This window comes from Paroedura picta, chromosome 8, assembly GCF_049243985.1.
Source record: "Paroedura picta isolate Pp20150507F chromosome 8, Ppicta_v3.0, whole genome shotgun sequence".
NCBI lineage: Eukaryota > Metazoa > Chordata > Lepidosauria > Squamata > Gekkonidae > Paroedura > Paroedura picta.
In genome coordinates this window covers 807,485-834,849 of record NC_135376.1, presented here as the reverse complement: position 1 = coordinate 834,849, position 27,365 = coordinate 807,485, and the positions used below count along the sequence as shown (strand labels likewise).

The window sequence follows — 27,365 nt, the reverse complement described above, 5'->3', positions numbered from 1 at the left end:
AATCCGCCTTGAGTCCTGGTGAGAAAAGACTCAACGGGGCCGTCTAGACACAGAAATGATAAAGTAATAAAACTAAGTGCACGAAGTGGAACTCAGCCGGACAACTGACCCGTTGGGCCCAGCAGGGCCGATTCGGATTTGGAGTCGCAGACCGCAAGGGCTCCTTTCCAGCCCCGGGGCCAGAACGCCCTCAGGGTGGGTCCATCGTGCTCCAGAGGGTCTCCAGGGCTATCCAGGGTCTCAGGCTCAGCCCCAGCCAAGAGAGCAGCGTATCCTGGGGGCCTCGGCGATGCCCTCTCGCTGTGGGCAGCTCTGTGAGTGCCAGGCCGTGGGAGTTGCCCGGTGGGCCAGGAGGCTGGCTGCTTTCAGGGCCAGAGAGTTGGAGGACAGTTCTTTACAGCTCTCGGGAAGGGGCCAGGCTCCCAGGGGAGTCAAAGAGAGCTGCACTGAACAACGCACTTCCAACCCACCCTCCAGGCACTCGGCCAGCGGGTTTTCCTGCGCAAAATGACGAAACCTCCTCACTGGGGCTGCGTGAAGGAGCCTCTGCTTGGCACACAGAAGGCCCTGGTTCCATCCCCAGCCACTTCAGCCCCAGTGAGCAGAACAAGGCAGAAGAGGGTGTGAAAGGGTGTCCCTGAGACCCTGCGGAGCGGCTGCCAGTCAGAGGAGGCCGGAGAACACAAGAGGGACTTTGCTGGACCCTCGTCTGATTCAGCTTCCTGCCTTCTTGTGCTTTGCCCAGCGGGAGCGAAGGAAGAGCAGAAGGAAAGTTTCTTCCCCAAATATTTTCTGCACTGCCTCTTTCAATTTGCAGTGCTGGCTAATAATGTGCAAACATTGTAATATGAAAAACTGAGGGTTAACTTTGCCAGCTGATTCTGTGTGGTTTGCAGAAAACAACAATATGTCAGCAAGCCTTTCCCCCCTGCTTGCTCTGCTCGGGGGAACCTTCAGTGAAGGAATCTGAGGAGGGAAAGAACGCAGGGAGGGGGTGGGACGCTTTGCCTGTCTCAGCAGGAGAGCAAATTAAGGCAATAAAGAGGCCCTTGTTTGTCTACCAGTTATGCTTCAGCCCTGAGATATCTCTGCACACGGCCAGGTGGGGAGGCCCCATTCTCCCCCTCCCCCCCCGCACCATTCCTTGAGGCTGACAGCGAGACCCCCAAGCTAGCAGAGCCTCTCTAAGTCAAGGCAGTGACCTTCCCTCCCTCACGGCAGCTCAGCCCTGGGGACCTGCTTGTGGTGTCCTCTCACCTGGAGAACAGGGGTTGATCCCCCACAGGCAGCCAGCTGGGGGACCTTGGGCCAGTCACAACTCCCTTAAAGCTGTTCTTGTAGAGCAGTTCTCTTAGGGCTCTCTCAGCACCCCACCTCACAGGTGTCTCGATTGTCAGCCGCTCTGAGACTCCTTTGAGCAGAGAAAAAGCAGCTCTCCTCCTCCACGTTTGCCCTTACCGCCTCCCTCCCCCGCAGGCTCGGCCTGAGGACTCTTGGACTGCTCCACTTCCGAGTGAGGCCTGGAACTGCAGTGTCCCTGGGCCTCACCTGGAGGTCCCACACTGGGGCTCCTTTGAATCGGGAAGGATCCTGCGGTTTGCAAACAAAGAGCACCCAGGGACGCTTGGCATGAAGGGACAAGATTTGCAAGCCACTGAGGGAGCCGATGTGTCCTACCGAAGGAGCGTTGGTTCTTCCCGGCCCAAAGCAGCTTATAAGGCCCTTCCCCTTCCTTCTGTCACCACAGACACCTTGTGAGGCAGGTGGGATTGAGAGAGCCCTGAGAGAACTGGGACTCGCCCCAGGTCATTGTACTAGCAAGTACAAATCTGACAACAGCCATACAAGGAAGTGCAGATGATGAGCCAGGCTGAAATACAGGCAGGTAGGCGAATTCTCATGCTCAAAAAGCGATTTCTGCTTGATCTCTTCCTGCTGTTAGGATGGCCAAGGCCCCCGCCCGTGCGGAAACGCCCAAGACTTGAGAGTTCAAAGAAGAGCTTGTTCCCGGTTCCAGTTCTTTGGACGGAAGCCTTCAGCGGGGCTAAACTTTGCAGTCTTGAGTTTGGGAAAGAGAGACTAACAAATAGGAGGAATGAATTTGATCATCATCTCTACTGAATAATCAGCAAGGGACAAAAGGAGACCAAAGTGAGGGGACTTCAAAAGCCCATCAAGGATAATCAATATCCATAGTGCCTCATCCTTCAAATGACAAGTCAGGTTTTGCTCGACCTAAGAAAAGGGTTAGAAAAAATGCCAGCCAGCGAGCTCAAGAGTTCTGCTGCAGGAAGAGAGAGGGTGATGATCCAGCAAGAAGAGCCCTGGGAGGCTTCCTCAGCTCTGCACTCTCAAGTCAGGGACCGACGGATCCGCCAAAAAGGACTCCGGGGAGCCCACTAAGGAGGGTGGCCTGTGGAGACCAGCGGGGTGCTGCAGGGGCCGATGGAGACAATGCAGGGCCAGGCCAGGCGTGGGTTCTGGCGTGGGTTTTGTGGCTCATGCAACTATGGTGGGAGGCTAAGCACGATCCCCTCTTTTGCACACTGATTTCTGGGCTGCTTATTCAGGAATTTTCCATGTGCTCTCCCATTTCTCTCTCTCTCTCAGATCCTTCTCCTGGATGCTTTTGGCTGAACCTGCATTGAGCAGGGGTGGGACTAGATGGTCTCTATGGACCCTGCCAACTCTAGGATTCTAAGCTCTCACATGGGTCATCAAAGTGGCCAACAAAGCCATACATTATAAAACTCCATCTTTAAGAACCATGAAAACCAGCCCCACCAGTAAGCAAGTGCTGCACCCACAGAGAGGCCGTAGATCAGTTCTTCCCCACCGAAGCCACGGAACAGGGCACAATGGAGCAAGAGGGAAAGATGCCTGAGGGTCAGGCGGTGTGTCATCAAGGACCTCAGAGCAATTGGGCTGTTTGGTTCTAGAAGGCAAGAATGATAATTGTCCAGTTATATGAGCTGTAGGAACCCTCCAAATGGCTCTAACGCAAGGCTGTCTACAGCTGTCCACACTTTTAAAAAAATCACAAAAATAATAAGCTGGACCCATTTTAAGAAAACCTTTGAGCGTTTGAGGACGTGCCTCAATTGACTTTGAGAAACAGAAAGTATTTCTTTGGAGCTTGAGGTGGTTTACAGCCTGTTAAAATGCAAACCTATTTTATTAATTTCACATACATTTGAAATTTTATCTCAGTAAAATATCCCTCTCTACTTGCCAAATAATTCCTAATTTTCCACGCAGTTACGCTTCCCTCCCCTGTCTCCTCTCCTGCTCCTGCCTGTAGGCCAGGGCAGGCTCCTCAGTGGCATGGAGGGCAAAAGAAAGGGGTGGGGGGGGTGCTGCAGCCAGAATGACTCACACTTCCCGCCTGGGTCTGCAGCCTTGATGGCTCTAGGGGCCACCTGGTCCTGGCCGATGCGATCAGTTGTGAGTCCAGGCAATCTCCAGGGACAGCCTGAGGGTGGCCCTCCACACACAGCAGGCCACACAGAGCCCTGGTCTCCCCTGGTGGGCCACAGTGCTGGAGGTTGCAAGGTTGTTTCTCCCTGTGCCGCCTCTCTGCCTGGGCTCCTGTCTCACCATCGGCCTCCTTCTAGCCACAGTGAGAGGCTCCCTTGCCCCCTCCCCCCTGCTCAGGCCGAAGAGTCCCCTCCTGCCTGCCGGAGCCAGAAGCTTTGCTTTGCTGAGCTTTCATAGAAGCCCAGAATCATAGAATCATAGAGTTGGAAGGAGCCATACAGGCCATCTAGTCCAACCCCCTGCTCTACACAGGATAGAATCATAGAATCATAGAGTTGGAAGGGGCCATACAGGCCATCTAGTCCAACCCCCTGCTCAACGCAGGATCAGCCCGAAGCATCCTAAAGCATCCAAGAAAAGTGTGTATCCAACCTTTGCTTGAAGACTGCCAGTGAGGGGGAGCTCACCACCTCCTTGGGCAGCCTATTCCACTGCTGAACTACTCTGACTGGCTTTGCTGCCTGCCCTACCACGACCAGCAGGCTGAAGGCTCAGCAGCCTCGATCAGAACAAATGAAATTCACTTTGCTTGTGATAACCATGAAGAAATAACCAGTGGATAATCTGACATAGTCTAGACAAACAAGACAAGCAAAACGAAATCAGAGTCCAGCAGGGGCACCTTGAAGACCAACAAAGATTTATTCAGGGCGGGAGGCTTCCAGGGCAAGCACTCTTCGTCAGACGATGAACTACCATCATGGCAGTGGGAATATATAAGCAAAAGTTAATCCTGTTAAATTCGTAAACTGTGTCACAACATCCATATACAGCCATAGGATAATTCTTTGCTAAACTAGCCCATCAGACTCCTTGAATTCAGTTGTAGTTCATAAAAACACATGAGAAATAAAACTGTCAATGGCTCCCTCCCCCCCCCCCCCACACACACACACACCGTTTACTGTCTCCATACAAGCAAAAGGCTCCCGGAGAGGAAACCACGTGTTACTCCGAGGCCCGGCTCGTATTGGGGCAGGTGGGCGAGGCAAGCTTCGCCATGCCTGCCTTTTTGCTAAGGGGCCCCCTTCTCCCCCCCCCCCCGGGTACCTGCCCAAACTGCAAGTCGGAGGACTCAGATGTTTCTTAGAAATACGAGTTTAAAAGTTCAAGAAGATGATAAGCTAGAAACAGGCTCACCACAAGTGCTCTGGAAGCAAAACCACAACCAGGGAGGTGCAAAGTAAAAACGATGTCCTTTTTTTTCACGTAGGCATCAACCCCCTCCCCCCTCCCCCCCAGGTGGGTGCGTAGACTGTAAACCCCGCCTCTGAGGCCGTGGGGGTGGGGGGGGAGGGAATGGGAGCACGAAAAAAGGCCTACAGGGGAAAGTTGCCCGTTCACACTTGGAGCTGGCTTAGCAGACCTGCTCCCGTATGAGCCCTTTGACATGCCAAAGGAGAACTGGGTGTCTGTCTGATTGGTGTCCCAGTCCTCCAGCGGCAGGCTTGGCCCTGTGATCCCAGGGTCCCTCTCAAGAGCATCATTAGGAAGCCTCCATTTCCCGCACAGGATCTGAGGGCCGGCAGTGTCTTCCCTGCCTCGGTGAGGCCTCCGGTTCCTCCGCCGTGCCGGGAGATGCTGCGGCATGAAATATTAAGCGGGGCCTTTCAGCAGACAGCCGTGGGCCTGCTAAGAGTCCCTTCCCTGCTGCCAGGGCTGCATTTGCCTGGAGATGCATCAGCAGCCAGCCAGAGCGCCGCTGCCAGAAAAGATGAGAGCGATTCTGGATGGCAGAAGCCCAGCCAGGCCTCAGGAGAGCCAGAGGGCCCAGCCGCCCCCAGAGTAGAGCAGGCGCTCCACACCGAGCATTTCCCAGACCCTGACCCCCAAGCGGGGGGGGGAGGGGAGGGGGCCTCCTGCTTACAGGACCTCTAGGCAGACAGCACAATCCCAACCCCTTCCAGGCAGCCTTACTTCAGCACCGGCGGGCAGGACAGCAGCAGCAGAGCGGCTGCCCTGGGGGAAGGCAGGTATCTCCCTCCCTCCCAGGTTAAGAAGAAGGGCTGCCCCCTTCAAAAGGTCCTAATAAGCAATACAGTTTTTCTAGCTCTGGTTCTTTCCCTCGTGTCCTGAATACCCGGATATTAAAATCCATAAAATAATAATTTCGCTTGGCTGAAGCTGTGGAGTGAGGGGGACGATGGATTGTGACAAGCAGATCTGTCCCTGGTCACTGGTCTCTTCACTGAGGAATCCCCAGAAGCGTCTCAAGAAGGCCTCAAATCGACATCTCAAAGCCCCTGTCCAAGAAGAGCCAGGGCGACGCCAGAGACTCGTGTTCCGGTTTCTGCTGGGTTATGAAGTTCTATGCTGGGGTAGCTGAGCCAGCCTGCCCCGCCCCGCCCCGCCCCGCCCCGCCCCGCTGCATAAGGAGCAGAAGTCAACTGTGTTCACATAAACAATGTTCATGGCAGAATTACAATTAAATGAATGGCAGGAATGTCACTCAACTACGAAGCCGTTTTCCTGAAGCAAACATTTTTACAGCAAAACAGAAGCAGATTACTCAGTACAATGTGGGGCTCCCCTGAGACGAAGTTTCTCGGTGTTTCCTTTTTGCCATATTTGTCTTGCCATTGGGGGTTCGCCCAGCCCAGCCAGTTTGAGATAAATACTTCTCATTAAAACTGGGAGCTGGAAAATGTAATCCTTTGTGGTCGAAGTGAATTGGGGGTCAGCAGTATTTGCTTTTCTCACCCCTTTGGGGCCCAGAGTCCAGGAGCTCTCTGTCCCTCGTGGCCCACAGACGTTTCCAGCAATACTTTCACTGAAGCACAGAGTCATGGGATTGGAAGGAAAGGACCTCACAGGTCATCTAGTCCAGCCCCCTGCACCATGCAGGACACTCACAACTACCTGCCCACCCACAGTGACCCACCCTGGGCCCCTCTAGTCAAAGTGATCATGTGACATGGATTGGGGAAGTCCTCATCCCCCTCCCCCAGTCAAGACTGACCTTGATGGACCAAGGGATCTGACTCAGCAGGGCAATTTGAGCAGGACTCAGGAAGCCCCTGGAAGCCCATGCAGGTCAGTCCTGTCTGCTCAGCCGCTCTCCAGGGGCCACGGCTGAGGTTGCTCTCATCACCAGCTGCCAGATATTTTCAACTCAAGTTGTTGGGGACTGAGCCGGAGGCCTTCTGTACAGCAAGTGGAGGCTCTGCCGCTCAGCCACAGCCCCTCCTCCAAAGACGGGACTGAACCCATGAAGCCCCCTTTTACTGACTCGGACCCTGTGCCCATCAAGAGTCAGTCTCATGTACTCAGACTGGCAGCTCTTCAACGGGGTCTCCGGTTGGGGCCTTTCCCATCTTGGTGCCAGCTTGGTGTGGTGGTTAGCAGTGCGGCCTTCTAATCTGACTCCTCCTTCACATGCTGAGCAAGAGCTCTCCCCCTGAGCTGTGGCCCCGCCCCACTGAATGGGGAGGTGACCTTGGTGCCTCCGTGTCCCGTTCACATTGTCCTGCTGGGCCAGGATCTTGTCATCCCTGACTGGGTGGGGCAGACGGCTCCCCCATTCTGTGTCACATGATCCCTTTGCCTGGGGGTGCCCAGGATTCAGCTTGGAGCCCCCTTGTGCCATGGAGATGCTCTGCCCCTGAGCTGCAGCCAGGCAACTTTCTGACCAGGGGCATCCGATAGTGCCCGACATCCTCAACTCTCCTAAAGTCCCTTCGGAGCCCCCCTTTCTCTGCAGAGGGTCAGAAAAGCGTTGATTTGTCTTTCTAGTCAAAGCAAGTTCAGGAGACTCAGCTGGGGGGGGATCGCACCCCCATAAGTGCCCAAGGAAGCCACTTTGGCCTTCCCCGCCCATCCTGTCCATCCCCCACCTGCCCGGCCTGATGGGGCAAAGCTCTTGTGGAATCCCAGCCCTGTGTCAGCTCACATTCCGACGAGGAGAACCACAGGGAGTTCGCAACAAAAGCCCAATTAAAAATTGGCCCATTAAAAGGAATGGCTTTCATGACGAAGCTCTCTAATTACACAGCGGGCAGCGAGCCGGAAAATCAGGCAGGATGGCAAGAAGAAGGCCCGGAAACCCTTTTCCCGCTCCCTGGGCGGTCAGAGTTTGCTCAAAATGCATTTCTGCAACGAGGGGTGGGGTCAATCCTTGTTGCCTTGTTAGTCCCTCAGGAGAGCCAGGAGGGTTTTTTAGGCCAGTTTGGGCCTCTGTTGACAGGCGCAGGCTCTCAGTTGTGCAAAAATCTTTGCCCGTGGGGCGGGATGGGGGGGGGGAACTGAACACCTGCGAGAATGCCTGAAACAGTGAAGGAAGAGAAAGGAGGAGTTTTCCACGGGAGATAGCTCTTCTCTAGGTCCCAGCAAACGCAGGCTCTGTGCCACTTGTGGGGGAGCCACAAGGGGCTCATGGGAATTGTAGTCCATGGACATCTGGAGGGCCGCAGTTTGACTGCCCCTGATCTGGGCTATCCAGATCAAGAGACAGCAGATACAGGCATGGTCTCAACCCGGCACAAGCTCTAGCACCAGAAAGCACGATCTGTAATTCATGATGCGCATGAAGGTATGCCCAAGCACCTGGCCACTTACTTTCTTCACTCCAGAGGTCCTCAGAGTCTCCCTGGGAGGACCTGCACTTAGACGCTGCCCTTCCACCCTTCGGTGTGGTGGCCAGCTACGATTCACCCCGTGGCAGCCCCGGACACAGCATTATCAGGTTCACTCCCCATGAGTCAGGGATTTCTGCAGCAGGAGCCATTTCAGCCTGGCCAGGCAGAGATTAAGCCCATGCATCCTCGGCACAATGCCACACACACACACACACACACTTACACAGCTCTTCATGCCTTGCCTGTGGACATTACAAAGCCACAAATTAGGCGGGGCCTGGAGAGCTCCCAGAGTGGCAGCTCATCTCTGCACTACAGACATCGGTTCCCCTGGAGAAAAGGACAGCACAAGCCCCGCCTTTCTCTAGCTCCACCCCCAAATGTCCATAATTTCCCCAGCCCTACACTTTGCACTTGCTCCCCCCCCCCCCACGTTGGGGAGTCCAGTTCCCCTAGATCTGCCCACTGCTACCCAGGTGTCAGGATGCTTTGCTTCTGCCCTGGTTGGTAGTAGCCTTTTAGATCTGCTAGCAGGCCATTTGGCCATGCTTCATTGCTTTGGTCCGGTCCAGGTTTTCCCTTTCCCACCTTTCCCCCATCCATCTCCCTTCACCTGGCTCAGCCTCCCTGGCTGTTGTGACTGTCTGAAGTCTTCCCACGTACCACGGGTTCTTGTGGAGAGGGTGTGTGTTGGCTGAGGGGTTGTAGGCTAGACCTGTTTGCCTGTGCCTTAGTTTAGACAAGGTGTTGTCGAGGAACCTTGCTTGCTCTGATCATCTTCGTCGCTCTCCTCTGTACCCTTTCAATTTTATCTACGTCCTTCTTGAAGTGAGGCCTCCAGAACTGCACACAGTACTCCAGGTGTGGTCTGACCAGTGCCGTATACAATGGGACTATGACATCTTGTGATTTTGATGTGATGCCCCTGTTGATACAGCCCAAAATGGCATTTGCCCTTTTTACCGCTGCATCACACTGCCTGCTCATGTTTAGTTTACAATCCACAAGGACCCCAAGGTCTCGTATCCCCCATCCAGTAGGCATGCTTTTCATTTTTCTGACCCAGATGCAGAACTTTACACTTATCTTTATTAAATTGCATCTTGTTCTCATTTGCCCATTTTTCCATTGTGTTCAGATCTCGTTGAACTCTGTCTCTATCTTCCGGAGTATTTGCCAGTCCTCCCCATTTGGTGTCATCTGCAAACTTGATGAGTAGTCCCTCCACCCCCTCATCTAGATCATTAATAAATATGTTAAAAAGTACCGGGCCGAGCCCTGAGGTACCCCGCTACTCACCTCCCTCCAGTCTGATGAAACACCATTGACAACAACTCTTTAAGTGCGGTTCTCTAACCAATTCCCTATCCACCTAACGATCTGAAAATCCAGATTGCAGTCCTTCAATTTATCCATCAGAACATCATGGGGAACCTTGTCAAAAGCTTTACTAAAATCCAAGTAAATGACATCAACCGAATTTCCCCGATCCAGCAAACCTGTTACTTGGTCAAAAAAGGAAACCAGGTTGGTCTGGCAGGACCTGTTGGAGACAAATCCATGCTGACTTCCATTACACCATGTGTAATGCCCATTGTGTGTGTGTGTGTGTGTGTTAGAGTGCCATCATGTCGCTTCCAACCATATGGATTAAGGACCTCCCAAACATTCGACTGTTAACCCCCTTGCCCAGGTCTTGCAAAGGGAGAGCCTTCCTTCATGGCTTCCTTGACATCCACCTCCTGCTGGGTCTCCCTCTTCTCCTGCTGCCTTCCACTTCTCCTAGTATGGTTGTCTTTTCTGATGACCCTTGTGCTCTCGTCATGTGACCAAGTACAGGAGCCTCAGTTTAGCCATTTGAGCTTCCAGGGAGAGGCGGGCTGGGTTTGGCCAAGGACCCTCCGCCAGCAGCACATTTCCAAAGGGACACCTTTCTTCCTGTTAGCCTTCTTCACTGTCCAACTTCCACACGCCTGCCTAGTAATGAGGAATCCCCAGCACAGCCCTTTTCAGCCCTTTGACCATGGAGGAGCCCCTAAAATAATGTCTCAGGTTTTGAGGAGCCCCAGAAGTGGTCAACTGGCCACACCACCCTACCACACCCCCAGAAACACCCATGTTAATAGGCAGACTCAAGGAGTACTTTGGGGGGGGGAGCAGGGGGTTTAAGGTAGTATAAGTGCAGACTCTGCCCCCTCCCACGCACGGGAAGCACAAGAGAACTCCCTCACACTAAGGAGGGGGTGAAAGGGGGAGCAAAGGAAGCAGATGGTATTCTAGCTTGTGGCTGAGTCCATTAAGGTGGGGGGGGAAGCTGTGGACTCCCTCTGGAGTGCCGGCAGACCCCCAGGGGCCCCTGGGCCCCTGTTTGGGAATCCCTGTTCTAGCGGGACAGATCTCGATGGCCAGATCTCGATGGATCTGCTCCTTATACTTGAGGCCCTTTTCTAGCTGCTCCAGGGCTCCGTCTGCCTCTGGATTCTTGGCTGCAACCTCCCTCCCTTTGGGTTGAGTTTGCTGCCAAGGAACAGGAATTCCTGACCAATTTCAATTCCTTCATTAGTGTTTGTTTGTTTGTCGTGCTTTTAGGCCGCCTCTCCCAGCAACAACAAAACATTAAAGACATCAAGCCCCACAACTGCATCCCTGATCATCCCGGCCGAATCCTCTCCAGCAGCCTCTTCTGATCCACAACCAGCCTCCGAGATGGAGGCTTTCTCAGTAGTCTTCTGGGGGTTCACCTGATACTCATTTGAATGGGCAAAAGGGAGAGGACAAGGCCACTCATTCCGCTTCTCTCCTTCGGTCTTGCCTTGAAACCACAGCCCCTATTCTCTGGAAATCTGACAGAGATGATTACTTGGCTGAGGGGTACAAAGTCAAGCCCCCTCCTCCAAATCGGACAGGAAGCCAAGAAGCCACAGCCAGAAATGTCTCAGGTAGTTGTGCTGATTGCACAGAACAATCCCAAACCAAATGCCCTGGGAGGCCAACCAAGAGGGAGCCTTGCATGCGGGGCTGTGGGTTGCTTCAGTGTTTGGGCCTGCTGTGATGAGAAGGGCTGCCAATGGAGAAAGGGCCAGGCTGAAGGCAGGAGGCTGCCTGCTCCGGAAACCCATCAGAGACACGGCGGGGTCTCTGCGTTTATGAATTGCCTGAAGATGCTGGCCAATGACTTGGGGCCACTCAGGGCCCTTCTTCAGATCTGCCTTTTTAAAATTTCATGCAGAAAGGTAGAGAACGACTCTCTCTACTGACCCCCTTTGAAAGCTCTGAGCAAAAGCTGATCTCCAAATCTGGATCATTTAGCGATGCCAGCCTCCAGGAGGGACCTGGAGATCCTGGAATGACAACTAATCTCCAGACTACAGTTTCCCTGGAGAGAAAAGGTGCCTTCAGAGGGGGATGCGATGACGTCCTACCCTCGCTGGGTTCCTTCCCATCCCCAAATCCCCCTCTCCCCTGGCTCTGCCCCGCCCCCAGCCCCATGCCTTTTCCACGCGAGAGACGGCCACTCCCTCCTTGGCCAGCAGCAACCAGCACAGCCCCAGCCAAGGCTTGCACTGGCTTTTGCAGGAGTCGCATTTGCCTGTCCAAACAAGAGTTTTACAAGTGGGGGAAGAGGGAGCCAGGAATCGCCGCAGTCTGTGCCAAAAGGAACCACACAGGACGGGACTCACCCAGAGGCTGCAGCCTCACCCAGCCCTCCAGGGGCCCCACCCACCCCCTTGTGATGGGCCTGCGGTGGTTGTGGGTCTTTGGGACGCCCCGTCTTGAGCTGTGGGTGCATCATCAGGAACGACGTAGGCTTGGGGGACCAGGACAGGTGCAGAGGGAGAAAGGGCTGGGCTTCCATCTGCCTGTCTTCTGGATAGACGTGGCCAGGGGAAGGGCTTGGTGGGATCCCTTGGCCCAAGCGAGTCAGCATGGTGTAGGTTTAGAGTGGCAGGCTCTACTCTGGAGGGCCAGGCTGGATTCCCCATCTCTTCCGCTGCATGCAGCCAGCTGGGTGACCTACAGCCAGTCACAGTCCTGTTAGAGCTAGTCTCACAGAGCAGTTCTCTCTGAGCTCTCTCAGCTTAACTTCCTTCCCAGCGTGTCTGTTGTAGGGAGAGGAAGGGAAGGTGATTGGATCTGCTTTGAGACTGTCAGCCGCTTGGAGACTCCTTCAGGCAGTGAAAAGCAGGGTATGAAAACCCACTCTTCTTCTTCGTCTTACCTAGGACCCCAACGCCACCTAGGTATGACCCCAGACCCCTTTCCCAGGGGACAGGAAATACCACCCTGCTTGTGGCTTGGGTGGCAGATCTGTCACTTCCATCACTGGCCCAGAGACTCTAGAGCAGGGGTGGCCAAACTGCGGCCCTCCAGATGTCCATGAACGACAATTCCCATGAGCACCTGCCAGCAAATACTGGCAGGGGCTCATGGGAATTGTAGTCAATGGACATCTGGAGGGCCACAGTTTGCCTACCCCTGCTCTAGAGCATTTCAAGGGAATTGGGATTTCAGAATGTAGGGCTGGTCGTCATTGGCATATTGAGGCCACCCCAGTCCTGACCCACGAAGGGTTGCTCCCAAGGGCTTCGCACAGAGGGGAGCCATCCCTGGACATTGTGGAGCCCCCAAGTCCACAGCAGTAGGACCCCCCCACACACACACACACACACACCGCAGATCATTGGAGCCCTGCCCCAAAGAATGACTCAGGCCAAGGTGCAGCAATGCCCTCCCCCCCCTGCCTCCAGGAGCTGCTTTCCTGCCCTCCCCCTCCCCTGTGCCCAGGAAAGCTCTGGCCACCCCCCCCCCTTTCCAGACGCTGCCTCCCCACCCATCTGCCCTTGGCCTTGCGGCTGGCCCCCTGAACATCGCTCACATCTTTGCCACGCGCTTCGTTGGCACACACCCCATTTGCCGCCCGCTAGCTCCCCCCCCCGCCCCATTGCCTCTCCCCCCCCTCCCTCACCCGCCTTCAGCCATGCCGCTCCCTCTGCCCACAAAGCCTGCCAGAGTCTCTTCCGACTGTTTTGCATCCCCCGAAACTACGAAGCCAACTTTCTGGAGTGGATTCAGAGCCCCCCCCCCCTCCACACACACACATACACACACTCTTCCTGCCCCTGGCTGGACCCGCCCTCCTGCTGAGCTCTCCTCTGTCACCTTGGCTGCTACAAAATGCTGGACCCAGAGGAGCCCCGCCCTCGCCAGCCCCTGCACCCCCTGCTCTGGCCCCCATTTCACTGCCCATGGCTCCCTGGAGGTCCCCTTGCCCAGCCAGGGGTCCTGCCGCCTGGCCACCCCGTGCGCAGACCCAAGGGAAAGGCACCCCCCGCCCTCTGGGCCCCTCGAATTAAATCGGCTGACCCCAGCTTCCCTGGCTCCCTTCGCCACATTCACAGGCCCAGAAGAAAAGGGGCTCCAAACTCAGTCAGGTCTTCCAGCACTGCTGGTGCAAGAAGAGCACCGTGGGCCTATGCACAGCCCCACAGCAGCCTCCACAGGAAGAAGAACCACACACACACGGGCAATGCAGCCACAGGGAACAAGAGGAGCCATGTTCAAAACACACTGGGAAAGAGCGAGGGAGAACGAAGCCAGCCCTGGGCCATTGTACCCTGCTCAGGCAGTCAGAAGCCCGGCTAAGTAGAAGCCCCATCTGCCCCCACACACTGTCTTAAGGCACTTGGTGGGTGCCAGGAGACATGTACCCGGGTGTCATGGTGCCCAGGTGCACCACGTTGGGGAACACACCTGGTGGTGGGATGCTACTAAGGGCAGCTGCCTTCAAGCACAGCCTCTTCACTCGATTGCTGAGCCGCCGTCCAGCTGGAGGAGTTCTGGCTCTAGCAGCTTGTCCAAATGGCCTTCCCAAAGACACTCCCCACATCTGCCCTATGCGTCATGCAGATCTCTCTAGTACTGACTTCAGGACCAGAAAAGCCCAAGCCCTGTGGCCAGGGCAGGGAAATCAGTGACACGTCAGCTGGCTAAGAACCCCTCCCCAATTATAAACACTCATTTTGGGCCCGAATGCTTTGGCAGGAATGCCCTCAAAGGCTCTGAAGTTGTGGGGTGGGGCACACTCCCTGCAGAGCCCCCCCCATACCTTTGCCCACCCAGTGGTCTCCGCACCCAGCAGTCTCCTGCCAAGGCCTGCCTCCCACACCTTGGCTCAGGCCTTGGCAAGACGCTGCACTGTAATGCCCCTCTCTATTGCAAACATTTCTGTCTCACCTGCTCTGCTAAAAGCTGTCTGGGCATCTTGCTGCAGGAAGTGAAAAGAGGGGAAGGACCCTGCAGCATCAGCAGCACAGCCAGGAGGAGGAGGAGGAGGAGGACAGAGCGGGCGAGAGAGGGGGGATGGAGCCCTGGAAGCCCACAGGAGTGGAGAGAAGCTGACAAAGGAAGGTCTCCGAGGAGGGAAAGGCCTTTTCCGAATTTCAGAAGCGCAGGGGCCAGGAGAAGCAAAGCAGGGAGGGAGTTCCAAAGCCCAGTTTGGAGGTGGGGATGTGAACCCAGGGGCCTTCTAGTTCCTAAGAACGACATCAGAACACCCCCCTTTTTTTAATTCTCTTCCCCTGGCCTGATCTTTCCCCTCGCTGCAGACTCTGCACCCGCTGCCTACTACCCCCAGTGGATATCAGAGCAACATGGCAGAGGAGTGGAATGCGGGAGCATGTCAGGAATTCTACACTTTAAAACAGTCTTCTGGTATCAGCCAGCATGGATTTGCCCGCAAGGGTCCTGCCAGACCAACCTCCTTTCCTTCTTTGCCTGAGTGAAGGGCTGATCTGATAAGTAAACTGGAGGAGTGCAGACTAGATTCTCAGAGGGTGGTGTGGCTTCAAAACTGCACCCAAGGATGGGCGGCCAGTGGGATTTTATCAGTGGAGGGAGGTGAACAGTGAAGCTCCAGAGGAGTCGGGATTGGGTCCGGTACTTTTCAGCATTTCTATCAGTGATGGATAGGGGGGTGGGGGGACTCCTTATTAAATCTGCAGATGACACTAAACTGGGAGGAGTGGCAAACACCCCCAGAAGGCAGGGACAGAGTTCAATGGGATCTGAACACGCTGGAAAGTGGGCCAACGAGAACAAGATGCAACTGCATAAGGAGAAGTGCAGAGCTCTACACCTGGGTCACAGAAAAGAGCAGCAGGCATACCGGAGGGGAGACACTCTCCTGGGGAGCCCTGTGTGTGAACGTGATCTTGGGGTACTTGTGGCCTGCAAGCCAAACATGAGCAGACCGTGGGATGCAGCTCCTCCTTCAAATGACAAGTCAGGCTTTGCTCAACCTAAGAAAAGGGTTAGAAAAAATGCCAGCCAGCGAGCTCAAGAGTTCTGCTGCAGGAAGAGAGAGGGTGATGATCCAGCAAGAAGAGCCCTGGGAGGCTTCCTCAGCTCTGCACTCTCAAGTCAGGGACCGACGGATCCGCCAAAAAGGACTCCGGGGAGCCCACTAAGGAGGGTGGCCTGTGGAGACCAGCGGGGTGCTGCAGGGGCCGATGGAGACAATGCAGGGCCAGGCCAGGCGTGGGTTCTGGCGTGGGTTTTGCAGCTCATGCAACTATGGTGGGAGGCTAAGCACGATCCCCTCTTTTGCACACTGATTTCTGGGCTGCTTATTCAGGAATTTTCCATGCGCTCTCCCATTTCTCTCTCTCTCTTTAATTCCTTCTTTCTAGCACCAGAAGACAGATCTATCATTCTTTCGGGTAGGGTAGGGTAGGGTAGGGTAGGGTAGGGTAGGGTAGGGTAGGGTAGGGTAGGGTAGGGTAGGGTAGGGTAGGGTAGGGTAGGGTAGGGTAGGGAAGGGAGAAAGGAAGAAAGGAAGAAAGGAAGAAAGGAAGAAAGGAAGAAAGGAAGAAAGGAAGAAAGAAAGAAAGAAAGAAAGAAAGCTCCTCTTCTGCCCAAGCTCTGCCCTCCCTAAATTGCCAGACTGCAGCCAGCCCTAGAGGAGGTGGGCTTTGTCCTGACGACTCCAGTGCACAGAGCTCAAGAGCAGGCACAGGGCAGATCCTTGACTGCAGGGGGGGGATTTCTGGTCATCCTCGGCTCCACTGAGCCCCTGGCAATTGGCTTGCCAGCTCCAGGCTGAAAAATACCTGGACATCTGGGGGGTGGAGAAAAATCTGGGTTTGGAAAGGACTACAGGGGGGTTACTATGCTAAAGAGTCCCCCTTCCGAGGCAATCATTTTCTCCAGGGGACCTCACCTCCGTCACCTGGACATCAGTTGCAATCCCAGGAGACCTCCAGTCACTGCCTGGAGGTTGGGAAGCCTAACTGGCCAGCAGGTGCAAGCTCACCTGAATGCAAGGGTAGCTCCGTCCCTGCCAGGGATGACGGTGCTCCTCATGGGCCCTTCTCTCCCTCTGGGGCTGACAAAACGTCTCTGCCTCTCCCCACCAGCCACCGGAGGACAACGAGGGCAGAACAGATTCTGCCGTTAAGATCTTAATTACTGATTGTCGATTATATTTGTATACATTTCATCTTGTTATATGTTATTTGGATGGACCCCGCCCCGAGTCTGTGGAGGAAGGGCAGGTAACAAGTATAATAACAATCCTGATATCTAAAGGTGGTTTGTGGCATGCGGCCCTTGGGTCTGACCCCAGAAGCCCCAAACAGCGCAGGCAGCTGGCTTGCCCGTTTCCAAATGTGCACGGAGGAGACCAAGCGGCATCCTGCTGCTCCTCCTCCCCCTCACAGTCATGACGTCTGGGAAAACGTTTTGCATTAATAATGTATTCGTAATGATTTAGACGGAGAAGGAACACCCTTGCCCAGGACCCACTGCGCGGTTATGGCAAGAGAACCTTCGGGGCTGTGTGGAAGGTTCCTCATAAATCCTTTGGGCTGAGGTATCCCGAAAATTAGCTCCATCTATCAAATCCGTGGCAAGGGAGACGGGGATAAAGGGCCCGAGAAGTGCCGACAAAAGGGGGAGAGAGGAAGACGCAGCCCCTTTTCCCCACACAAAGCTCTGTGGGGAGAGAGGAGAACCACGGGGACCTCGCCAAGCCCCACCACACATGGACTGTGTTATTCAACACATTCATAAATGATTTCGAGAAAGGCCAAGAGGGGGTGCTTATTACATTTGCAGATGATGCTAAACTGGGAGGGGTAGCAAACATGCCAGAAGACAGAGTCAGAATACAGGATGATCTTGACAGGCTGCAAAGCTGGGCTACAATGAAAAAAATGAATTTTAATACCAAAAAAATGTAAAGTTCTGCATCTAGGTGGGAAAATGATGTGCATCACTAAGGATGGGAGAAACCTGTCTTGGCAGTAGTACGTGTGAAAAGGAGCTGGGGGTCTTGGTAGACCGTACATTGAACATGAGTCAGCAGTGTGACTCAGTGGCTAAGAAGGTGAACAGGATTTGGGGCTGCATCAAACAGAGTATCGTGTCCAGATCCCGGGAGGTGATGGTACCGCTGTACTCTGCTCCGGTTCGGCCTCACTTGGAGTTCAGTTTTGGGCACCCCAATTGAAGAGGGATGTTGAGAAACTGGAGCGTGTCCAGAGGAGGGCAACGAAGATGGTGAGGGGTTAGGAGACCAAGACGTATGAGGAAAGGTTGGGGGAGCTTGGTCTGGAAAGGAGGCGACTGAGAGGGGATCTGACAACCATCTTTAAGTATTTAAAAGGGTGCCATATGGAGGATGGAGCAGAATTGTTCTCTCTTGTCCCAGAGGGACAGACCAGAACGAATGGGATGAAATTAATTCAAAAGAAATTCTGTCTAAACACCCAGAAGAAGTTCCTGACAGTGAGAGTGGTTTCTCAGTGGAACAGGCTTCCTCGGGAGGTGGTAGGTTCTCCATCTTTGGAAATCTTTAAACAGAGGCTAGATAGCCATCTGACAGAGAGGCTAATTCTGTGAAGGCTCAAGGGGGTGGCAGGTGACAGTAGATGAGCGATTGGGATGTGAGTGTCCTGCATAGTGCAGGGGGCTGGACTAGATGACCCAGGAGGTCCCTTCCAACTCTATTATTCTATGATTCTAGGATGCATCTCTCCTCTCCCCCTTGCTTCCTTCCCTGCTCAGCTCTGGCCCTCTCTCTCTCTTTCCCTCTCACTCACACACACACTCCAATTCATCTGCTGCCTCTCTTGGAGAGGCTGAAGTTGGACCTTTGGCCAGGTTCTGGAAGGGCCACTGGCCTATCAGGGGATTGTGGCTGGGATGCTGGCCCAGATGTACCTCATGGCCCAGGCTGCTCTCAGTCCAGCAGGACCAGCCCTGGTACGTATGTGGATGGGAGGCCCCAAGAAAGCCAAAGGCCAGCAGTGGCCAACCACCTCTGCTCACCTGCCCTGAACTGAATGGCCCAGCTAGCCCCCCTCATCACAACTCGGCACCTCTGTGGGGGGGGGAGTAAAGGTGGGCCACCTCTGGGGGTCGCTTGCCTGGAAGCGCCATGAAGTCGGTTGTGACTTGATGCGACTTTCCACCCCACAGCCTCGGCCGGGGGAGGGGGCAGGACAAGGCCTATCTGCACAGTCCACAGGAACCTTTACAAAAATCAGCCAACTCATCCCAGCAGGCTGCCAGCAAAGCAGGGCCCCAATTCTACCCTGTTCTTGTCCATCTTAGTCCAGCATGGACACCTTCTTGGCAGGGACCGGGTCCCTCATGCGTTGGGCTCGGCACCTGCACACTGGGCCAAGAGCAAAGTCCTGCAGGCAGGGCTGCACCCCCACCCCCACCCCCACCCCCACCACACCGGAGAAAGGGGGAACGTAGGCTAAAAAAGAGGAGGAGGAGGAGGGAAATGAGGCTCAGCCAAGGGAAGCGCATGAAGCTGACCAAGGAATCCTGAGCCAATGACAGGCCAGACGGCTCCTGCAGAGAAGGCCGGCTCCTCTGTCACGGCCATTTTGCCTGGTTGGGGGGGGCAACACTACCCCATGGTCTCCCACACCGAGGCAGTGTGGGGTCAGCATCCAATCCATCCAACTTCATAGAATCATAGAATCATAGAGTTGGAAGGGGCCATACAGGCCATCTAGTCCAACCCCCTGCTCAACGCAGGATTAGCCCTAAGCATCCTAAAGCATCCAAGAAAAGTGTGTATCCAGCCTTTGCTTGAAGACTTCCAGTGAGAGGGAGCTCACCACCTCCTTAGGCAGTCTATTCCACTGCTGAACTACTCTGACTGTGAAAAACTTTTTCCTGATATCTAGCCTATATCGTTGTACTTGAAGTTTAAACCCATTACTGCGTGTCCTCTCCTCTGCAGCCAGCAGAAACAGCATCCTGCCCTCCTCCAAGTGACAACCTTTCAAATACTTAAAGAGGGCTATCATGTCCCCTCTCAACCTCCTTTTCTCCAGGCTGAACATTCCCAAGTTCCTCAACCTATCTTCATAGGGCTTGGTCCCTTGGCCCCAGATCATCTTCGTCGCTCTCCTCTGTACCCTTTCAATTTTATCTACGTCCTTCTTGAAGTGAGGCCTCCAGAACTGCACACAGTACTCCAGGTGTGGTCTGACCAGTGCCGTATACAATGGGACTATGACATCTTGTGATTTTGATGTGATGCCTCTGTTGATACAGCCCAAAATGGCATTTGCCTTTTTTACCGCTGCATCACACTGCCTGCTCATGTTTAGTTTACAATCCACAAGTACCCCAAGGTCTCGTTCACACACAGTGCTACCTAGAAGCGTATCCCCCATCCAGTAGGCATGCTTTTCATTTTTCTGACCCAGATGCAGAACTTTACACTTATCTTTATTAAATTGCATCTTGTTCTCATTTGCCCATTTTTCCATTGTGTTCAGATCTCGTTGAACTCTGTCTCTATCTTCCGGAGTATTTGCCAGTCCTCCCAATTTGGTGTCATCTGCAAACTTGATGAGTAGTCCCTCCACCCCCTCATCTAGATCATTAATAAATATGTTAAAAAGTACCGGGCCGAGCACCGAGCCCTGAGGTACCCCGCTACTCACCTCTCTCCAGTCTGATGAAACACCATTGACAACAACTCTTTGAGTGCGGTTCTCTAACCAATTCCCTATTCCATTTGCATTTCTGTCCCACTTTTCTCCCCATTTGAGACTACCCAAAGCATTGCTCTCCTGCTCCTCTATTTCCTCATAACAACAATCCTGTGGGGTAGGCCAGGTGGAGAGTTTCTGATAAGGCCAGGGTTACCCAGCCAGCCTTCATGGCAGATTTGGCCCTGGGTGGCCCAGGGTGCTGAGTGTGCCCTGCTGTGCAGGGGTTGAGCAGATGTCACCAAAACTAGCCCAGAATGTTGCACACCCTCTGTCACTAGAGAGGAAGGACCTGGATTTGGTTCACCAGTTCCAAATATGGTCCGGAGAGCTCATCAGGGCTGTGACTCTCACCTCTTCCCTGGACTGGTCACTCACATTGCAGAGGGTGAATACAACTCTTGTGAAGCTTCGGAGTGTAGACCATTGTTGCTCAAAAGACAGCCCCAAGCGCAAGGCAACTCACAGGCTGCAGAACCCTCTGAATATCATAGAATCAGAGAGCTGGAAGGGATCTTGAGGGTCACAGAATCATAGAGTCATAGAATCATAGAGTTGGAAGGTAGTCCAACCCCCGCACCCCTGCACTATGCAGGACACTCACAACCCTCTCACTCACCCACCGTCACCTGCCACCCCCCTTGAACCTTCACAGAATCAGCCTCTCTGTCAGATGGCTCTCCAGCCTCTGTTTAAAAATCTCCAAAGAAGGAGAACCCCCCACCTCCCAAGGAAGCCTGTCCCACTGAGAAACCGCTCTGACCGTCACGAACTTCTTCTGGATGTTCAGCCAAAAATTCTTTTGAATTCATTTCAATCCATTGGGGCAACAGAAAACAACTCTGCTCCATCTTCTGTTTAACAGCCCTTCAAGTATTTGAAAATGATTATCATGTCATCTCTTAGTCACCTTCTCTCCAGGCTAAACGGACCAAGCTCTCCAACCTTTCCTCATATCACTTGGTCTCCAAACCCCTCACCATCTTGGTTGCCCTCCACTGGTCACTTCAGCATCCATCTTCAAATGTGGTGCCCTAAACTGAACAACTGAGGCCTTACGAGAGCAGAGTAAAGTGGTACCATCACCTCCCATGATCTGGACACGATACTCCGTTTGATACAGCCCCAAATCCCATTTGCCTTTTTAGCCACCGAGTCACACTGCTGACTCCTGTTCAGTATCTGGTCTACTAAGACCCCCAGATCCTTTTCACATGTACTGCTGCCAAGACAAGTCTCGCCCATCCTATAATGATGCTTGTCCCTTTTCCTACCTAAATACAGAACATTACATTTTTCACTATTGAAATCCATTTTAGCCCAGTTTTCCAGCCTGTCAAGACCATCCTGTATCCTGATTCAGTCTTCTGCTGTGTTTGCTGCCCCTCCCAGTTTAGTGTCATCTGCAAATTTAATAAGCCCCCCCCCCAGGCCTTCATCCAAACCATTTATAAACATGCTGAGCACCCCAGAGCCCAGGACAGATCCCGAGGCCCTCCACGGATCCTTCCTTTCGCACTTATGGATCACTGATAATTGCAGAGCTGTTTGTTGTGATTGGACATATCTGTTTTGTGAATCTGTACTAAGGAGATAAGTGCTGTGCTTTATTCTTTAGATTATTATTCATATTATTAAGGCAATTGTCTGCTGATAATCCTCACTTCCAGAAAAAAGGAGATGATTATGATGTTGTCGACCCAAGAGGAACAAAATGGGGGTGGGGGCTGGCCTGCTGCTCTGAGCTCCTTCAAGGAGAGACAAGGGAAAATGTCAACACTAAACCAGGGGGTGGGGGAGTCAGAGGCCATGTTCAGCAGGGAACTCTCTGGGGAGCAGAGGGTGAAAGGCTTCCCCCCTCCCCTCCCCTCCCCTCCCCTGCCTTTTCTTTTCAACTGCCTTTCCAGCAACTACATCCTGTAAAAGACAAGGGCATCTCTAAAGCACAATCGCCTAATGCAAAGAACCACTTTAAGAGCGGTAAAGGTCCCCCAAGGGAAAATCTCTCTGCCCAGCTCATGGGGAGGATCCAGCACCTCCTCCCTACACTGCCAGCTGCCCAAATTGCCCTATGTCTCCACCGTTGGCCTGACCCATAGGAGACCAGCTATGTCTTCTGTCACCCCACCAGCTCAACATTCACCCCAGCTAGTGAAATCAGTGGGGCAGCCCCCCTCTGCCCCAAACCAGCCAGTGCCGATGCCGGGTGGAGAAGGATCCCCAGCTTAGATCTGGGGCTGCTTGTTTCACTTAAACAACAATCATGATGACAAATGAGAATTATTTGCCTCCACTAAGAATGGAAAGAGACTCACTCAAAAAGGCAGCCAGACAAAGGGGAAGGCGGGGGGGGGGAGACCCTCTGGGAGGGGGGGGGACAGACTCCATCAGGAAACTGGCAGGACCTGAGCCAGGGGCAAAGGGGAGGGTTGCAGGGGGGTCAGCCATTCACGGGGCGGCCAAAGGCAACTTGACTCAGTGAAGGAGGCCCGGCCAGTTGGGGCAGCCTGGAGACTGGGAGGGGTTGGTCACAAAAGTGGCCGTTCACAGGACACTGCTGGGCCCAGATCCGGGGGGGGGCTTTCATCGATGCACCATAAAATCGCCCACCCCTCCACATTACGGTGGCCCTAACATTTTAGAGACAGCGCTTGGGCCACTGCTCAGATCCACGGGGACACTTCCCAGAGATTTGGTATCTCAGAAGCAGCAGCAGCAGCAGCCCCCAGAGGCAATGCCAAGGTCCTCACCAGAGAGTCCTCAGGTCCCGCTAAGGCATTCTGTGCTTTTCAAGTCGCTAGCACTCAGGGCTGTGTAGAGAGACATCTGGGCAGTCCTGCCTAGCGTGGCCGACTCAGAGCACTTCCTTGGGAGGAGCTGGATTCGAGCCCAGGAGCCCCTCCCAGACTAACAAGGTCTCGGGGGCTGTGAGCTGCCCGCGGTGGACGCCCCCTTCCTCAGGGACGGCCTTTGGCTCTGGGGAGCTGCCACCCAGGTTCTGCCCGGGGGGGGGGGGGACTCGAATCTAGAGCAGCCAGCCCCTCCCCCCCGGTTGCGTTCCTGGAGGGGGCTGCGCAGCAGAAAACCCTCACAGCAGCAGCAGCAGCAGCAGCAGCAGGCCGCCTTCTCCCGTCCCTGGCCAAGCCGCGCAGGCTGCTCCACACAACTGGCCTCTCCTAAGGGCACGGCGCCTCTGGGGAACGGGGGGGGGGGGGGGGGCAGTGCCCCGGGTCCCGGCAGAGAGTCGTTTGCAGAACCAGCCCTGCTTCCCGGGGGGGGGGGGCTCTCGGGGTCGCCTCGGAGAAGGTCCCTCCGGACATGCTTTGCGGGGGGGGGGGGGGAGGACGGGCGAGCCAGCCCGTCAGCAGCCGGCGGCGTCTCCGTTCCGCAAGGCTCCAGCCGCCCCCACAAGACCTTCGCCGCAGGAGAGAAGGGCCTCGGGCGGCCCGGCCCGCAGTCCAGGTCCTGGGCCCGTGCCTCGCCCCGCCGGCGCGGCTCCGGGGAGGCATGACGGTGCAGATCGGGCGGGCTCTGCGCGGAGCGTGCCTGGCTGGCGCGGCTCCCCCGCTCCTTTGCCTCGCAGCCCCAGCGACAACAGCCGGCCCGGCTCGGCCCTGGCCGCCACCGCAGCGCTCGGGCCCGCCGCCTCGTCCCGCTCCCGCCCTGGGAGCCCAGCCCCTGCCCAGACGGCCCGGCGGGCGGAAGGGGCGCCGCGTCCCCCGAGGTCGGCGGCGGCGCAAGGCGATGGAAGGGCGCGCCGGCTGCGCTGCGCTGGGCTGGGCTCGGGCGTGGAGACGCAGCCGGCCTGGCGGGGCGGGGGACGCGTGTGCGGGGCCAGGCGCGGATGCCCACGGACGGACGGCGGGGACGGCGGGGACGGCGGCGAGAGGGAGAGAGACGCGGCGGGTCCGGGGCCAGGAGACGCACCGCCACCCCCTCCCCGCTAGAGCGCCCGCCGCTCGGGCCCGGCACCCCGGGAGGGCAAGCCCAGAGCCCCGTGCCAGGCGCCCCCTCCCCGAGGCAGGCCCGCACCTCCGGCCCTGGTCCTAATCGCCGCCGCCGAGGCCGCCCTCCCACGAGAGCCGCGGAGGCGCCCGCCTTGCTCTCTGCGCCCTCTGCGGGGGCGAGCCAGCAGCCAACCCCGGAGCGCGGGGCCTCTGCCCGCCCGGCGCCCCAGCCGTCGACCCGGCTCCCTGCCGGAGCACTGCGGCGCCCGGAGCCGCCCTCCCTCCCGCGCCACCTACCTTTACCTTCCATGGCCGCCTCCGCCGAGCGCCGGCAAGTTGCAGCGAAGTCCCGCGCGGCTGCGTCGTCGCCTGGCCCTCTCCAGCCCGGGAGCGAGAGCGCGGCCTCGGGGCAGCTGGGCCGCCTCCGCCTCCTTCGCCGCCGCCGCCGCCGCCTCCTTGCTTGCTTGCTTCTCTCGCTCGCTCGCTCGCTCCCTCCCGCGGGGGCGCCGGAGGCTGCAGGGGGAGAGGGCCGCGGTCAGGCCGGGGGCGATGCGCGGGGGCGGGGGCGGGGGCGGGGGAGGAGGCGCCCACTTACCTGGGCGGGCGGGAGCTGTCCAGCGGCGCCGGTGCTGAAGGTGGAAGTGGCCGCTCGGCGCCTCGGCTGCCTCTGTTGTACGGGCGGCGGATTTGCATTCGCACGGGGGCCGGCAGGACGCATGCGCGGCCGAATCCCCGCCGCCGGACTTACCCCGCAGCCAAAGCCAAGCCGGGGGAGCGCCGGAGGGAAAGCCGGGAGTGGATTCCCCCCCTTCCTCCAGGAAACGGCGTGGGGGGGGGGGGGCGCAGGACTGGACTGAGGTAGCTTGCAGGGGGAGGTGGCCTTCCAGCTCTGCCTGCAGGGGCAGCTGACCCCACAAGGGGAGGAAATGGCTGGAGCCCACCCCAGAAAGGGCAGGAAGGCTCAGAACTCCCGGAGACTGCAAGCTCAAAGTATGCCTAGGGAAGGGAGAGGGCACCACCCTCGTGCTAATCTCTCCTGGTCCACCCAGGCCAAATTCCCCAGAGGGGACCCCATGGACAAGGATCCTCCAGGCCTTCCTGTCCTCTACCATTCCCTGGAGTCTGTTTAAGTTTGCACCTACTGCTTCAGTGACTCCATCCAGCCACCTCATTCTCTGTCGTCCCCTTCTTCTTTTGCCCTCGATCGCTCCCAGCATTAGGCTCTTCTCCAGGGAGTCCTTCCTCCTCATGAGGTGGCCAAAGTATTTGAGTTTCATCTTCAGGATCTGGCCTTCTAAGGAGCAGTCAGGGCTGATCTCCTCTAGGACTGACCGGTTTGTTCTCCTTGCAGTCCAAGGGACTCGCAAGAGTCTTCTCCAGCACCAGGGTTCAAAAGCCTCAATTCTTTGACGTTCGGCCTTCCTTATGGTCCAATTTTCGCAGCCATACATTGCAACTGGGAAGACCATAGCCTTGACTAGACGCACCTTCTTTGGCAGGGTGATGTTTCTGCTTTTGAGGATGCTGTCTAGATTTTCCATAGCTTTCCTCCCCAGGAGCAAGCGTCTTTTAATTTCTTTGCTGCAGTCCCCATCTGCAGTGATCTTGGAGCCCAGGAAAATAAATTCTGTCACTACCTCCATTTCTTCCACATCTATTTGCCAGGAATTGAGAGGGCCGGATGCCATGATCTTTGTTTTCTTGATGTTGAGTTTCAAGCCAACTGAGGTTGTTGATATTTCTCCCTGCAATCATGACCCCAATTTGTGACTCCTGTAATCCCACCTTTTTCATTATGTGCTCCGCATACAAGTTAAATAGGCAAGGCGACAGTATGCAGCTTTGCCGAACTCCTTTCTCAATTTTGAACCTATCAGTGATTCCATGCCCGGTTCTCACTGTTGATTCTTGATGCTTTAGGATGCTTAGGGCTGATCCTGCATTGATCAGGGGGTTGGACTAGATGGCCTGTATGGCCCCTTCCAACTCTTTGATTCTATGATTCTATGACCTGCACAGCTATAAGACATTTTATTCCAGTTTTCATACAATATTTGACATTTTGTCCTCCTTACCCCATAATTGTTCCTACTCATCAAATAAAATATTCACACTAATATTTTGCATCCATTTTACCTTGCAGGACTTCTCCTGGGTGTAGTCTGCTAGGGGCTTTTTACCCACTCCCAGATCGACTAAATCCCTCCCATCTACACTGAATTCAATTTCCATTTTGATTTTGGGCACTTTCAATTCCCTCTCTGCAACAAGCATGATTAATTCGTGGTTACCCTGCCTCTCTCCCACATTATAAGTCTCGATATTTCAAAAACTGCCATAAGTAAATGACATAAGTAAATGAGCAGATTTTTTGCTTTTTTCAAATTAACTCACAGGAGCAAAGCAGTCTTCCCTGATTGGCCAGGGTGTCAGTTCAAAGACTTCCTGGTTCCCAACTGCAAGGCTTATCTTAAAGTGACTGTGCTCCAGAAGTGCTAACTTCTCTCAGCAGAAATTGGCCTCTTGGATTTATTCTCCCTCCCCTGCAGTCTTCAATCCTCTCCCCTCGCCCCTTGTTCAAGAGAAGAAAGAGACTCCTGCTGCGCTTGGCTCCCCCTCCCCACTCTGAGCTCCCCCAATCAAGTGCAGAACACTTTCTGTTTCAATGGGTGGGGGGGGGGGGGGTAGAGGAAGACCTGAGTTCAAATCGATCTGAATTCAGCAGGATCCACAACGGAAAAAATAAAGGAAGTGCAGAATCAGCCCTGCTTGGTTTCTGTCTCCAATTTTAACAGGTACTTATATATTCGCCCCAATCGTCTTCTCAGATAGTCCCCCTGATTCTGAGATGGAAATTGCCTTCTGGCCTTAAGTGCAAAGCCCTTTCTGGCCTCCTGTCCGTAGCCCCCTTGCGTAGACCCAGTGTTGACACCGCCAGAGAGTCCTCACGAGAGACAGAGATGGAGAAAGGGCATCAAATGGACCTCTTATGAACCCCCAAGGGTACCTTCCTGACAATCTGATTTTAATCAGGTTTTATCTTTTTTTTTTTTTACACAACCAGCCCCACCAGTGATCCTGAATCGCTGTGCATCGCAATGATCCTTGATCCAGAGAAATGACCCCCTTGCCTTTGTGGAGGGCAGGTCACCTTCTGAGGCACACCAGACGAGTATCAGATGGCATTCGTTGTGACTCCAGGCTTCCGTTTTCTCTCCCAATTTAGATTGGGCCTGGAACACAATGCTGGGTGAGTGGCCACAGCAGGCTCCCGTTACTGCTGGCCT

General features: G+C 55.1%; 1 protein-coding gene across 2 annotated transcripts in view; it reads right to left on the bottom strand.

Moving 5' to 3' along the window:
- The window catches only part of FGF12 (fibroblast growth factor 12), a 133,281-nt gene extending 108,465 nt beyond the window's left edge, over positions 1–24,816 (bottom strand). The window contains exons 1-2 of one of the 2 annotated variants that reach the window (XM_077347992.1): positions 24,674–24,816; positions 24,376–24,591 (exon numbers count right to left, since the gene is read on the bottom strand). In XM_077347992.1, coding sequence (XP_077204107.1) covers positions 24,376–24,388 — 13 coding nt within the window. In that variant the 5' untranslated portion in view covers positions 24,389–24,591; positions 24,674–24,816. The remainder of the gene's footprint in view (positions 1–24,375; positions 24,592–24,673) is intronic. The other variant, XM_077347994.1, reaches the window with a different exon arrangement.
- Between the last annotated feature and the right edge of the window lie 2,549 nt (positions 24,817–27,365).